A 14876-nucleotide genomic window follows, 5' to 3' on the forward strand; every position below is an offset into this window, starting at 1 on the left:
CTTGTTACACCCTGATCTGTTTCACCTGTCTTTGTGATTGTCTCCACCCCCCTCCAGCTGTCACCCATCTTCCCCATTATCCCCAGTGTATTTATATCTGTGTTCTCTGTTTGTCTGTTGCCAGTTCGTTTTGTTTTGTCAAGCCTACCAGCGGTTTTCCCCTTGCTCCTGTCTTACTCAAGTTCCTGTTTTCTAATTTTCCCGGTTTTGACCATTCTGCCTGCCCTGACCCTGAACCTGCCTGCCGTTCTGTACCTTGTCAAACCACCCTGGATTATTGACCTCTGCCTGCCCTTGACCTGTCGTTTGCCTGCCCCCTGTCTTTGTAATTAACTTGTGTTACTTCGACACTGTCTGCATCTGGGTCTTCTCCTGAAACGTGATAGTACGAACTGGTCATGACTGACCCAATAGACTCGGACCAGCTCCACAACGCTATCTCCTCCCAAGGAGCCACCATTGGAAGGCACGAGGAGATGCTTCGTGGTCTCATGGAAGGGTTACAGTCCTAGGCCGAATGCCATGACCGAGCGTTTAACACATTGCTGGAGCAATTCTGCGGGTTGTCTGTTAGGCAGCCTACCACGACGGTAACCTCCCAGCCCCTCAGTAACCCGGCTGTTAGCAGCGCGGGCTCCCCGGCCACCCCGGTTTCCCGAGAACCCAGCTTACCTCCCCCGGAACGCTTCGCTGGAGAGTCGGGAACCTGTCGGGCATTTCTCGCTCATTGTTCGCTCATCATCGAGCTGCAGCCCTCCTCCTTCCCCACAGACTGCTCTAAGATAGCGTACCTCATCACGATGATGTCCCAGAAGGCAATTGCCTGGGCTACGGCAGTGTGGGAACAACAGTCAGCCATATGCTTCAGTCTGGAGGAGTTCATACAGGAGATAAAGAAGGTTTTCGATGCTCCATTGTCCGGGAGAGAGGCTGCCTGGAAGTTACTAAAGCTTGTGGCAGACTATGCAGTGAATTTCCGCAAGTTGGCAACTGAGTGTGCCTGGAACCCGGAAGCGCTGTTCGACACGTTCCTGCACGGAGTATCGGAGGAAGTTATGGACAGCCCGGGAACTACCGATGGATCTTGACTCACTCATCGCCTTGATGGGCGACTACGGGAACGAAGGAAGGAGAGGATGTCCGATTCTACCTCGCCTCCGAGGCATCCCGGAAGTCCGCGATGGCTCCGTTGCCAAGGGAACCCGAGGCTACCCGAGTTCCCCCGAGAGTCTCCGAAGTCTGCCGATTCACCTCTTCCCGATCCGATGCAACTAGGCAGAGCTAGGCTGTCTCCAGCCGAACGGCAATACAGGCTTCACACAAATAGTTGCTTGTATTGCGGGACTACTGGTCATTATGTGTCCACCTGTCCACTAAAAGACCAGGCTCAACGGCAGGAGCGAGTACTCTGGTGGGCCATACGGATAACATTTCCTCTCCCCTTACTCACACCCCCTTTCATGCCATCGTGCTGTGGGGGAACCAGTCGAAATCTCTCCAGGTACTCATCGACTCTGGGGCCGATGAGAGCTTTATGGACGCTACCCTGGGGTCTGAGCTGGGTATCCCCACTCAGCCCCTCTCCATTCCCATGGACGTTACAGCACTGGACGGGCGCTCTATAGGCCGGGTCACCCACAATACCACCCCCATCAACCTACGAGTATCAGGGAACCACAGCGAGACGATCCAATTCCTGCTAATTAAGTCTCCTCAGGTTCCTGTGGTATTGGGTTTCTCTTGGCTCCAGTGACACGATCCCTTTATTGACTGGTCTGCTGGTGCCATCATGGGTTGGAGCCCGTTCTGCCACGCTCATTGCCTGAAGTCAGTGCAGCCTGCCCCGGGATGTCTTCTTGGGGGCTCGGAAGTTACCTTTGACCTCTCCGCCATTCCCGCAGAGTACCAGGACCTCCTGGAGGTGTTCCGGGACCTCAAATACTGTTTCATCACTGCTCCCATCTTGGTTAATCCTGACCCGTCCCGCCAGTTCGTGGTGGAGGCCGATGCTTTGGATGTTGGAGTGGGTTGGTCCTGTCCCAGCATTTGGCCCTGGACCTCAAGTTACATCCCTGCGCCTTCTTCTCCCATCGCCTCAACACCACGGAGAGGAATTGTGATGTGGGGAATGGTTAGCTTCTCGCAGTGAAGATGGCGTTGGGGGAGTTGAGGCACTGGCTGGAGGGGGTGGAACATCCATTCATTATGTCACAATAACTTTTAATATCTCCACACCGCCAAGTTTCTCAATTCCAGGCAAGCTAGGTGGGCCCTGCTTTTCACCCGGTTCAACTTCTCCCTCTCATACCGACTGGGATCCAAGAATGTCAAGCCAGATGCGCTGTCACGCTGCTATTGCCCAGCGGCTACACCCCCGGAATCCGAGACCATCCTTCCCACCTCGTGCTTGGCGACAGCACTCAGTTGGGGAATAGGGAAGCAGGTCCGGGAGGCGCAGCGTTCCCAACCGAACCCCGGGGGGCCCCAGATAACCGGATGTTTGTTCCTGACGCTGTCCGCTCCTTGGTCCTGGAGTGGGTCCACTCCTCCAGGCTTGCCTGCCACCCGGGCTCCCGTCGGACCCTGGCCTTTGTGCAACAACGCTTTTGGTGGCCTACCATGGTTTCTGACGTCTCCGCGTTCCTCGCCGCCTGCACGATCTGTGTGCAGAACAAGACTCCTCGGTAAGCTCTGGCTGGTCTCCTCCAACCTCTGCCTGTTCCTCACCGCCACTGGTCTCACATATCCCTGGACTTTGTCACGGGTCTTCCCCCGTCTGATGGCAACACCGCCATCCTGACCGTTGTGGACCGGTTTTCCAAAGCCACCCACTTCATTCCTCACCCCAAGCTACCCTCCGCCAAAGAGACGGCCCAGCTCATGGTGCAGCACGTCTTCCGAATCCATGGACTCCCAGTGGACATGGTCTCTGACCGGGATACTCAGTTCTCGTCCTGGTTCTGGAAGACGTTCTGCACACTCATTGGGTCGTCGGGCAGCCTGTCCTCCGGTTTCCACCCTCAGTCCAACGGCCAGTCGGAGCGAGCCAACCAAGACCTGGAGACAACTCTGCGTTGCCTGGTCTCCGCCAACCCCACCACATGGAGCCAGCAACTAGAGTGGGTCGAATACTCCCGCAACACCCTTCCCTGCTCTACCACGGGTCTTTCGCCCTTTGAGTGTTCCCTGGGTTATCAGCCCCTGCTCTTCCTGGAACAAGAGGAACAGGTCGGCATACCCTCGGCCCAGATGTTTGTCTACCGCTGTCGTCGTACCTGGAGGAGAGCCCAGTCGGCTCTTCTCAAGACCACCTCCAGGTATCGATGACAAGCGGACCGCCACTGGACCCCGGCTCCCCGGTATCGTCTTGGGCAGAAGGTATGGCTGTCCACCTGAGATCTGCCCCTTCCGGGTGGAGTCCCGCAAACTTTCCCCCCGGTTTATCGGCCCTTTCCCCATCTCCAAGATCATTAGTCCCTCTGTTGTTCGTCTTCTGTTGCCCGGTACCCTCCGTAATACATCCCACTTTTCATGTGTCTAGGATCAAACCCATGACTCACAGCCCTTAGTCTCCTGTTTCCAGGCCCACCCCTCTCCTCCGTCTCATCGACGGCCAACCGGCATACACGGTGAGGCGTCTCCTGAAGGTTCGACCTCGGGGCAGGGGATTCCAGTACCTGGTTGACTGGGAGGGTTATGGCCCGGAGGAGAGGTGCTGTGTCCCCGCTAGGGACATCCTGGACCCAGGCCTCATCGCTGAGTTTCAACGCCGGGGGGGAGGGGAGGGGGGGGCAACCCCTGTCCTGTCCTGTCCTGTCCTGTCCTGTCCTGTCCTGCCCTGCCCTGTCCTGCCCTGTCCTGCCCTGTCCTGCCCTGCCCTGCAAGCCCCCAAGCCCCCAGACACAGAACTGTCCACTGTGTCATAGTAGGAAAACATGCTGCCTCCATACCCCCCCCCCCCCCCCCCCTCTTCTGAATTGACATGGTTTTTAATTCTGATGCACCATGCAGTTTGAATATGTTATTGTTTCTGTGACGTGATTGAGGGAATATACACTAAGTGTACAAAATATTATGAACATTATGCTCTTTCCATGGCTACTGACCCGGTGAATCCGGATGAAAGCTATGATCCCTTATTGATGTCACTTGTTAAATCCACTTCAATCAGTGTAGATGAAGGGGAGGAGACAGGTTAAAGAAGAATTTAAAGCCTTGAGACAACTGAGACATGGATTGTGTGCCATTCAGAGGGGGAATGGGCAAGACAAAAGGGTATGGTAGTAGGTGCCAGGCGCACCGGTTTGTGTCAAGAACTGCAACACTGCTGGGTTTTTCACACTCAACAGTTTCCCGTGTGTATCAAGAATGGTCTACCACCCAAAGGACATCAAGCCAAATTGACACAACTCTGGAAAGCATTGGAGTCAACATGGGCCAGTATCCCTGTGGAAAACTTTCAACACCTTGTAGAGTCCATGCCCCGATGAATTGAGGCTATTCTGAAGGCAAAGTGGGGTGCAACTCAATATTAGGAAGGTGTTCTTAATGTTTTGTACACTCAATGTAGGTGCAAGTGGATCTCAGAGAGAGAGAGAGAGAGCGAGATAGAGAGCTGAGGGCTATTATATTTTTTAAACTATTTTTTATTTTGTTTATTTTTTTACCCCCTTTTCATGATTATGATCTTGTCTCATCGCTGCAACTCACAAACAGGCTCGGGAGAGGCGAAGGGTTAGTCATGCATTCTCTGAGCCAAGCCACGCTTCTTAACACCCGCTTGCTTAACCTGGAAGTCAGCTGCACCAATGTGTCAGAGGAAACACTGTTCGACTGACGACCGAAGTCAGCCTGCAGGCGCCTGGCTCGCCACAAGGAGTCGCTAGAGCGCGATGAGCCAAGTAAAGCCCCCCCGGCCAAATCCTCCCCTAACCCGGACGACGCTGGGCCAATTGTGCACCACCCTATGGGACTCCCGGTCAAGACCGGTTGTGACACAGCCTGGGATCGAACCCCAGGCTGTAGTGACGCTACAACACTGCGATGCAGTGCCTTAGACCGCTGCACCATTCGTGAGGCCAGAACTAATTTAGTCCAGCAATATGAGTCTGCCAGAGGTTGTCACGCTGGATGAGGATGGTGATGGAGGCTTTGGTGGTCCACACAACAAAGACGTCCCTTCCAATGATGTGGAGCTGCCCTTGGAACTGGTGCCAGTAAGGATGGTCTTCATGGAGGCGGTAAGACCCTTCCTCCTGGATATAGAAATCCTTTGACTTCAGGGCCCTTGCACCATAGGGACACTTGACCTCCACCACTGTCTTGATGCCCTCCTCTTCGTTAACTGTGCACAGAGGGTTCTACATGGCACCCAAAATAGTTCTACCTGGAACCAAAAAGGGTTCTCTTATGGGGACAGCAGAAGAAACCTTTTGGAACCCTTTTTTTTCTAAGAGTGTACTATAGTTTTTTTTTTAGGCTGATATTATGGTAACAATGGCCTCCTGTGCTAATAGAAGCCTATTCTCGAGTGTTGTGCCAAGGTTTGACAGAGCTTGACATGCTACTCAAATCAAATCAAATCAAATTGTATTGGTCACATACACATATTTAGCAGATGTTATTGCGGGTGTAGCGAAATGCTTGTGTTCCTAGCTCCAACAGTGTAGTAGTATCTAACAATTCACAACAATACACAAATCTAAAAGTAAAAGAATGGAATTAAGAAATATATAAATATTAGGACGAGCAATGTCGGAGTGGCATTGACTAAAATACAGTAGAATAGAATACAGTATATACATATGATTTCCAGTTCAGTGTTTGTACTTTCTATATCGGTTCCTTCTGTATTCTATCAACAAGTCTATTTAAAACCCTTTCTTGCAGTCAAATGACCAAATCGCCCTCTAGTGGCCTCATGGGTAGAATGCTATTCATATTTTTCATAATTTCATAATCAACATTATTTTTTTTTAAACTGCAGATTTCTTCTATTTAAGTCTTCTGTGATATATATAAAGTGTAATATTGGGATGCAAATTCAAAATTGAATACATTTCCACTATATCTGACATGGTACAGGTGTCTTATTTTTTTAAAACCAATAACCATGTATGTAAGGTCTATACTTTTGTTTCAAAGTAGATTTGTTTAAGACTACCAAGAAACACTTTGTGTGACCCTGATTTAGCCCATTGCAGTAAAAGGTTAAAGCCAAAGATTGGAGTGAATGGAAGGGTTGTTTATTAGTAGTATCACTTTCGAATCCAATCAACATGAATTAATTCATGAATGGAGTGTGTGTGTTGTAATGTACTCCACTGTGCTGTCCCAGACACCCACTCATTACAGCACAAATCTGACAAACAACCTGCCCATATGGTGGTGGATGAATGGCCTTAAGTACTGTATGCAAGAGGGTGGAGATGCTGTGAAGGCTTGGCTGCATAGGGTGGTCATGTGAAGTAGGCTTGGCTACTTAGGCCTTGCATAAGTGTGGCTCAGGCCAGCAAACAAACATTACATCATGACCATGATGATGAGGCACACGTTGCATCACGCCCCTGCTGCATTTGAACTTTCTAAACGGTCCCTGCAGTGAAACAAACGCTTAAGCAATGTCCTCAGGGCACAGATTCACACAACAAACACCCTGCCTTTTGCTGACAGACAGACCTGGGCCCTGGAAAAAGTTTAAACTCAGCACTGATGATAGGGTATTGTGAATCTGTGCAGAGTTTTCATATGAAATACTTTATTTGATCCAAAGCATTGGAAATATTCAGAACATTCACTATGACAGGAAAAGCACTGGGTTAAAATAATACTGTGCAAAATCATAATTTCTTAAATAAAAAAGAGTCATCTTCTATCATGCCATTTAGCTAAAGCTTTTATCCAAAGCGACTTACGTGCATACATGTTTTTAGTATGGGTGCTCCCAGGAATCGAACCCACTATGCTGGCTTTGCAAGAAAAATGATCTACCAACTGACCTACAGAGGACCACAATATACAGTTGAAGTCGGAAGTTTACATACACCTTAGCCAATTACATTTAAAATCTGTTTTTCACAATTCCTAACATTTAATCGTAGTAAAAATTCCCTCTCTTAGGTCAGTTAGGATCACCACTTTATTTTAAGAATGTGAAATGTCAGAATAATAGTAGAGAGAATGATTTATTTCAGCTTTTATTTCTTTCATCACATTCCCAGTGGGTCAGAAGTTTACATACACTCAATTAGTATTTGGTAACATTGCCTTTAAATTGTTTAATTTGGGTCAAACGTTTCGGGTAGCCTTCCACAAGCTTCCCACAATAAGTTGGGTGAATTTTGGCCCATTCCTCCTGACAGAGCTGGTGTAACTGAGTCAGATTTGTAGGCCTCCTTGCTCGCACACGCTTTTTCAGTTCTGCCCACACATTTTCTATAGGATTGAGGTCAGGGCTTTGTGATGGCCACTCCAATACCTTGACTTTGTTGTCCTTAAGCCATTTTGCCACAACTTTTGAAGTATGCTTGGGGTCATTGTCCATTTGGAAGACCCATTTGCGACCAAGCTTTAACTTCCTGACTGATGTCTTGAGATGTTGCTTCAATATATCCACATAATTTTCCTTCCTCATGATGCCATCTATTTTGTGAAGTGCACCAGTCGATCCTGCAGCAAAGCACCCCCACAGCATGATGCTGCCACCCCGTGCTTCACGGTTGGGATGGTGTTCTTCGGCTTGCAAGGTCCCCCTTTTTCCTCCAAACATAACGATGGTCATTATGGCCAAACAGTTCTATTTTTTTTCATCAGACCAGAGGACATTTCTCCAAAAAGTATGATCTTTGTCCCCATGTGCAGTTGCAACCCGTAGTCTGGCTTTATTATGGCGGTTTTGGAGCAGTGGCTTCTTCCTTGTTGAGCTGCCTTTCAGGTTATGTCAATATAGGACTTGTTTTACTGTGGATATAGATACTTTTGTACCTGTTTCCTCCAGCATCTTCACAGGGTCCTTTGCTGTTGTTCTTGGATTGATTTGCACTTTTCGCACCAAAGTATGTTAATCTCTAAGAGACAGAACGTGTCTCCTTCCTGAGTGGTATGACGGCTGCGTGGTCCCATGGTGTTTATACTTGCGTACTATTGTTTGTACAGATGAACGTGGTACCTTCAGGCATTTGGAAATTGCTCCCATGGATGAACCAGACTTGTGGAGGTCTACAATTATTTTTCTGAGGTCTTGGCTGATTTCTTTTGATTTTCCCATGATGTCAAGCAAAGAGGCACTGAGTTTGAAGGTAGGCCTTGAAATACATCCACAGGTACACCTCCAGTTGACTCAAATGATGTCAATTAGCCTATCAGAAGCTTCTAAAGCCATGACATCATTTTCTGGAATTTTCCAAGCTGTTTAAAGGCACAGTCAACTTAGTGTATGTAAACTTCTGACCCACTGGAATTGTGATACAGTGAATTATAAGTGAAATAATCTGTCTGTAAACAATTGGAAAAATTACTTGTGTCATGCACAAAGTAGATGTCCTAACCGACTTGCCAAAACTATAGTTTGTTAACAAGAAATTTGTGGAGTGGTTGAAAAAATAGTTTTAATGACTCCAACCTAAGTGTATGTAAACTTCCGACTTCAACTGTATTTGATACCATGTATTTGATACCGCTCCAGCAATTACCACAAGCCTGTCCTCCCCAATTAAGGTGCCACCGACCTCCTGTGGTCTGCATCACTTCTTGTTTTTGTAAGAAATATTAATGTGTTAAAAACGAAAAACGGTCTATGAAATCATCTAATATACAGCTCTGAAAAACATTCCTATTCCACAAGACATGCAACCAGAAGTCTCTTCACAGTCCCTATAGCCAAAACGAATTCAAGGCAACGCACAGTAATATATAGAGCCATGATAGCATGGAACTCCCTGGCACCTCAAATCACTCAACAGCTGCCTATCACTATGTTCTTCTCCCGAACAAACACACCTGCACCGCGGGCTTCAGAAGAAGAGAACACTGCAGAGCGCAGTCAGGATGCAGCGGCCCAGTCTGAAGAGCAGTGAAACGGCCTACACGTGAGTCACTGTATTTGTATACATGTAATAGTTGCTAATTGTAAAAAAAAAAAGTTTTCTATTTCGCGGATTTCACTTATCGCGGGTCATTTTCGGAACGTAACCCCCGCGATAAACGAGGGATTACTGTATTCTTATTTTAAATGTATGTAGTTCTGTCCTTGAGTTGATACCTAAGTATATACTGATATGTGTGTGACTGGTGGACGCTGCTTGGTGTGAATGTGGTGAAAGGAAATGAAGGTGGAAATACAAGTTGGGGGAACGTGCGGGCCAGTCCATAGCATCAATGCCTTCCTCTTGCAGGAACTGCTGAAACACTCCAGCCACATGGTGTTGGGCTGTAAGCACAACCCCCACCTGAGGACGTCGGGCCCTCATACCACCCTCATGGAGTCTGTTTCTGACCGTTTGAGCAGACACATGCACATTTGTGGCCTGCTGGAGGTCATTTTGCAGGGCTCTGGCAGTGCTCCTCCTGCTCCTCCTTGCACAAAGGCGGAGGTAGCAGTCCTGCTGCTGGGTTGTTGCCCTCCTACGGCCTCCTCCACGTCTCCTGATGTACTGGCCTGTCTCCTGGTAGCGCCTCCATGCTCTGGACACTACGCTGACAGACACAGCAAACCTTCTTGCCACAGCTCACATTGATGTGCCATCCTGGATGAGCTGCACTACCTGAGCCACTTGTGTGGGTTGTAGACTCCGTCTCATGCTACCACTAGAGTGAAAGCACCGCCAGCATTCAGAAGTGACCAAAACATCAGCCAGGAAGCATAGGAACTGAGAAGTGGTCTGTGGTCACCACCTGCAAAACCAGTCCTTTATTGGGGGTGTCTTGCTAATTGCCTATAATTTCCACCTGTTGTCTATTCCATTTGCACAACAGCATGTGACATTTATTGTCAATCAGTGTTGCTTCCTAAGTGGACAGTTTGATTTCACAGAAGTGTGATTGACTCGGAGTTACATTGTGTTGTTTAAGTGTTCCCTTTATTTTTTTGAGCAGTGTACTTTATCCCAGGATAGTCTTTCTTTCTTTCTTTCTTTCTTTCTTTCTTTCTTTCTTTCTTTCTTTCTTTCTTTCTTTCTTTCTTTCTTTCTTTCTTTCTTTCTTTCTTTCTTTCTTTCTTTCTTTCTTTCTTTCTTTCTTTCTTTCTTTCTTTCTTTCTTTCTTTCTTTCTTTCTTTCTTTCTTTCTTTCTAGTTAAGCAGTCCAGATGATTTCTGTAAGGTGTGTCCTATCCAACTCTACTTACTTCTTATTTGGAGGTCAATGGAAACATTGAAGTTCCAGGCATGAAGGATGATGCCGGGATAGTCAGTAAAAATGTTATATTGTCGGTTAATCATTCCACTTAAGTTGGCTGGCTAGTTAGCTGACAAACTAACATACTGTGCAGAGATTAACTAAATTATTTTAGTTGGGTGCTTTGAGCATTACTTGAATGTAATATAATATATTCTAGGAGCCTATTGTTTGTGTATGATCTATATTCATTGTTCACTTGTTTTTCAACAATGTCAGGTACAGGCAGGGATGACTGGGGACTTCAGCAAGTAAGACACAGGGGGTATGAAATTTCTTGAACATCACAGATATAAATTCCTACTGTGCCCAGGATAAAAATAACTACATTACTTTAGTTGGCTGCTTTAAGCAAAACTTGTATGTAATATAACCTATTCTGGGAGTCTAGTGTGTGTGTGTGTGTGTGTGTGTGTGTGTGTGTGTGTGTGTGTGTGTGTGTGTGTGTGTGTGTGTGTGTGTGTGTATGAACTATGTGGAATATTTTTGGACCATTGGCTTCCCTGAAAACAGGTATTGACAGGAGGCGTGACGAGAACGCTGATCCAGTGCCGCCCCAACAAACTGATTGAATAAAACCTCAAGGTAAGATCAACAATTATTTGTGTGCACGATATGTACAAGATATTTACAGATGTTCACTGTTGCAGTGTCAACTCTGGGAGCATGTGGTCCTTGAAAAACTCCTCTAGTCCAGCAATATGAGTCTGCCAGAGGTCGTCACGCTGGATGGGGATGGTGATGGAGGCTTTGGTGGTCCACACAACGAAGAAGTGTCCCTTCCAGTGATGTGGAGCTGCCCTTGGACCTGGTGCCAGTAAGGATGGTCTTCACGGAGGTGGTAAGACTCTCCCTCCTCCTTCATATAGAAATCCTTTGACTTCACTGCCTTTTCAATAGTAAAGTCCCTTACACCATAGGGACACTTGACGTCTACCACTGCTGTTGTGCCCACCAAACCATCTGGTGAGGCACCAGGATCCCAGGATTCCAGACCCCGTGACCCAAAGCCCTGACTGTTGCACATCCATCCCTGTAGCCATTTTGAATGCCCTCCTCTTCATTATCTGTGCCCCACTTTACAGACAACACTGTAAAGGGACAGAGGCTTGTTTGATGACATTACAGCTGTAGAATATTTAATAAACTGTAATAAAAGTGCAGTTTTTCCATAAACTTTTAATTGATAACTTGGGATTTTATCACTTGACATATCAATCATACAGTGGGAAGGATCCTATAAATCAAGACTGTGTGAATGCATGTACCACACCGAATAAATAAATACTGTGCCTTTGAAGATTTGTCTCTGGTCATGCAACTACAATACAGGCTGGATGTCTAAACAAAGTCAATAATTCTGAATGTCAATAGATTTGTAGATTCATTCTCATTAATGACAACATTCTAGAACTGAGTTATCGCTCATCTAAGTGTGGTATCCGGGGTAATCTGGTTAATGATTATATAATGAAGTAGCTCTTTCCTTGTAGAATGTTGACAGCTTTATAGAACACATAGAACACATTGTATTGCTAAAATGCTCAAACTTAACTTCATAGCTACACTCATCGACACAGGATAAATGTTATCCCTCATGCTGGCCCTGACCAAACCAGTCAGTTTCCCCTCACGATAGCTGCACTTCTCCACATGGCCAGTCTTATAGTGATCTTCTCCCATTTTAATGCTCTTATGCTCATCCTTAAAAAATGCCATAAGGTCTGAACTAGACACCAAAGTCAACATACTATACAAACAATTATCTAGGCTAATTAAAATTAAAATGTTTTTTGATCTACTGCTCTGCTTACTAGCTAGCTAAAGTGTAGTCAGTGTCTTGCTAAGAAAGGGGATGTAAGATGTTCAACATTTTATTCAATTCATTTCAATACAGCACATGGATTCATCATGGATTGGGCACAGAAGGTCTCTGATCGTGCTCGTGAACAGTAGCTGACATTGTTATAGACAACATATTTACATACAATCCTATTCCACCACCTTATTATTACATTTAATCACTTTGTAACTTCATGGTTGATCAATACGTTTTACAACCAAAAAAGTATTTCTTGGGATTCCCTGCCCCCTAACATTCTGATAACATACAATAACGATACCAGTATATACATACACTGAGTATACAAAACATTAGGAACACTCATTCCATGACATAGAATGACCAGGTGAAAGCTATAATCCCGTTTTGATGTCACTTGTTAAATCCACTTCAATCAGTGTAGATGACAGGGAGGAGACAGGTTAAAGAATGACTTTTAAGCCTTGAGAAAATTGAGACATGGATTGTGTATGTGTGCCATTCAGAGGGTGAATGGTCAAGATAAAATATTTAAGTGCCTTTGAACAGGGTATGGTATTAGGTGCCATGTTTACCGGTTTGAGTGTGTCAAGAACTGTAACACTACTGGGTTTTTCACGCTCAACAGTTTCCTGTGTGTATCATGAATGGCCCACCACCCAAAGGACATCCAGCCAACTTGACACAACTGTGGGAAGCATTGGAGTCAACATGGGCCAGCATCCCTGTGGAACGCTTTTGACACCTTGTAGAGTCCAAGCCCCGACGAATTGAGGCTGTTCTGAGGGCAAAAGGGGGTGCAACGCAACATTAGGAAGGTGTTTCTAATGTTTTGTACAGTCAGTGTATATTTATTGTATACAAGTGAACATGTATGTATGTAATGTACCAGCATTTGCCGCACGATTGTTTCAAGCAAACGTTACGATTTTAAGTTGCATGTAGAAATGTCATGGAATGCATCAGCTCCGTTGTTTATGTTTTGTTGGTGACTCGGTCTTTAACGGTATCTTACAGAGTGTGGCATAACACTTCTAGACTGTACTGTATCATTCCGGTCACTGCTTGACGAGCTCGTAGACTGAGAAACTGCTCTCTTTCAGGTTGGGTTTGCCATTGTTGAAGACGAGGTAAACTCGACCACTTTTGAACAACTTGACTTCGGTAGCGAAGGTGATCTCAGGGCAGGTTCCGTTGTTGGTTTTGATCAAATGTCTGCTTATGAATTTCCAAAACAGGTAGACATTCCCCTTGCCGTCTGCCCTCGTCACCTGGCCGTGGATGAAATAGATGGCGTCCTTCGGTGCGGTGAAGATGTCGTACTCTAATTTGCCTGGAATTTCTTCTGACGGTTTGCCCTCTGAAGACAGAAGAGAGACAGTTACAGTTACCATGTGTGTATTGGATACTCAGTTCTTTCCATAACCAGAGCCTTGTGTCTATTGCTGTGTCTACTTATTTGATTGCACTGAGAGACAGTTAACATTCACTTACATAAAGGACGTACACAGTACTACCTGAGGTGGAGATTACGGTGTGATATGAAGACCATAGGAGAATAAAGACAGAAGCATTTACCTTGAAGTTTGAAGGTCTTGTATAATTTCTCTGTACAATTTGCTTGTCCAGTTCCCTAGAGAGAGAGACAGAGAGAGAGATGAGAAATACAACTTTGCACACACACACACACACACACACACAGGTCCTTACCTGTGTGGCTCTCTGGATATAGACCCCGATGCAGAACCCCACGAATAGAACCATGATCACGAGCCCCATCACTGTTACCAAGGCAACCACACACCTGGACCAGGGGCAGGGGGCTGCTGGTGAGAGGGGGCCCTGGAATGAACACCTGGGTGTTTATCTGTCTGTCTGCCTGTTTGTCCATCTGTAAGTTTACCTGGAAGTCTACCTGTCTCTCCATTCTGTTGTGTGTCTACCTGTCTGACTGGCAGTCCTCCTTTCTTCCCACACACTGTTATAAGGCAGAGATCCTGAGTCCGGCCCCCAGTCCAGTGGCAGCATGGTTTTGGGCCGGCCCCCAGCGAGCCAGACAGCATGGCACACTTCATACTCTTCTCTTTGGCCCGCCTACAAACACTGCTGTACACACACTCTGCCCTGCTCCTTTGTACTGGCACATGCACAAAGAGTAAGCAAAAATTCAAACTGTTACGGACAGCCAGGCCGCTATGTGTGTGTGCATGTGTTTGAGCGTACTTACATTTGTTGTATGCGAGTGCACGTTGGTGTGTGCATGTCCCAGACTGTACCCAGTACCAAGGCTGTTCCCATGCAGACGTCAGTATGTGTCAGGCTGCCAAGAACAGTCAGGCCTCTATATCACTAATCTATTCCTCTAAATAGTCAGTCTGGCTGGAAAGTTACACTCAGACTCTCCTGTCACTCCTCTTACTGTAGATACAGTATCATCATTATATTTCTTTATGGTATCATAATAGGAGTGATTTTCCAATATCAGATCCAGCTGAGGTCTAGACCTTAGGGAATTATTTGTACCAAATACTATGATCTTAGCCTTAGATATATTCAGGACTAATTTATTACTGACCACCCATTCTGAAACTAACTGCAAGAGTTGCAGCGATTTCACTAGCTGTGGCCGCTGACGTGTATAGGGTTGAATCATAAGCATACAT

At 46.4% G+C, this 14876-nt stretch overlaps 1 protein-coding gene across 1 annotated transcript; it reads right to left on the reverse strand.

Moving 5' to 3' along the window:
- Positions 1-12327: 12327 nt before the first annotated feature.
- LOC311148467 (uncharacterized protein) lies at positions 12328-14139 on the reverse strand. The gene is made up of 3 exons (XM_084185444.1): positions 13924-14139; positions 13792-13846; positions 12328-13573 (listed from the first exon to the last, which is right to left on the reverse strand). Exons 1-3 carry the CDS (start codon positions 13990-13992, stop codon positions 13272-13274), a joined length of 426 nt encoding a protein of 141 aa, XP_084041570.1. The 5' UTR covers positions 13993-14139; the 3' UTR covers positions 12328-13271.
- Positions 14140-14876: the final 737 nt, after the last annotated feature.

This window comes from Coregonus lavaretus (genome assembly GCF_964263955.1).
Source record: "Coregonus lavaretus genome assembly, chromosome: 21".
Taxonomy (NCBI): domain Eukaryota; kingdom Metazoa; phylum Chordata; class Actinopteri; order Salmoniformes; family Salmonidae; genus Coregonus; species Coregonus lavaretus.

Excerpts from the sequence above, each read along its gene's own strand:
- LOC311148467 (XM_084185444.1), bottom strand. The coding sequence starts at position 13,992 with ATGGGGCTCGTGATCATGGTTCTATTCGTGGGGTTCTGCATCGGGGTC. Across the intron at positions 13,847-13,923 it reads ATATCCAGAGAGCCACACAG|GGAACTGGACAAGCAAATTG; the intron begins GTAAGGACCTGT and ends CTCTCTCTCTAG. Across the intron at positions 13,574-13,791 it reads CAAGACCTTCAAACTTCAAG|AGGGCAAACCGTCAGAAGAA; the intron begins GTAAATGCTTCT and ends TTCTGTCTTCAG.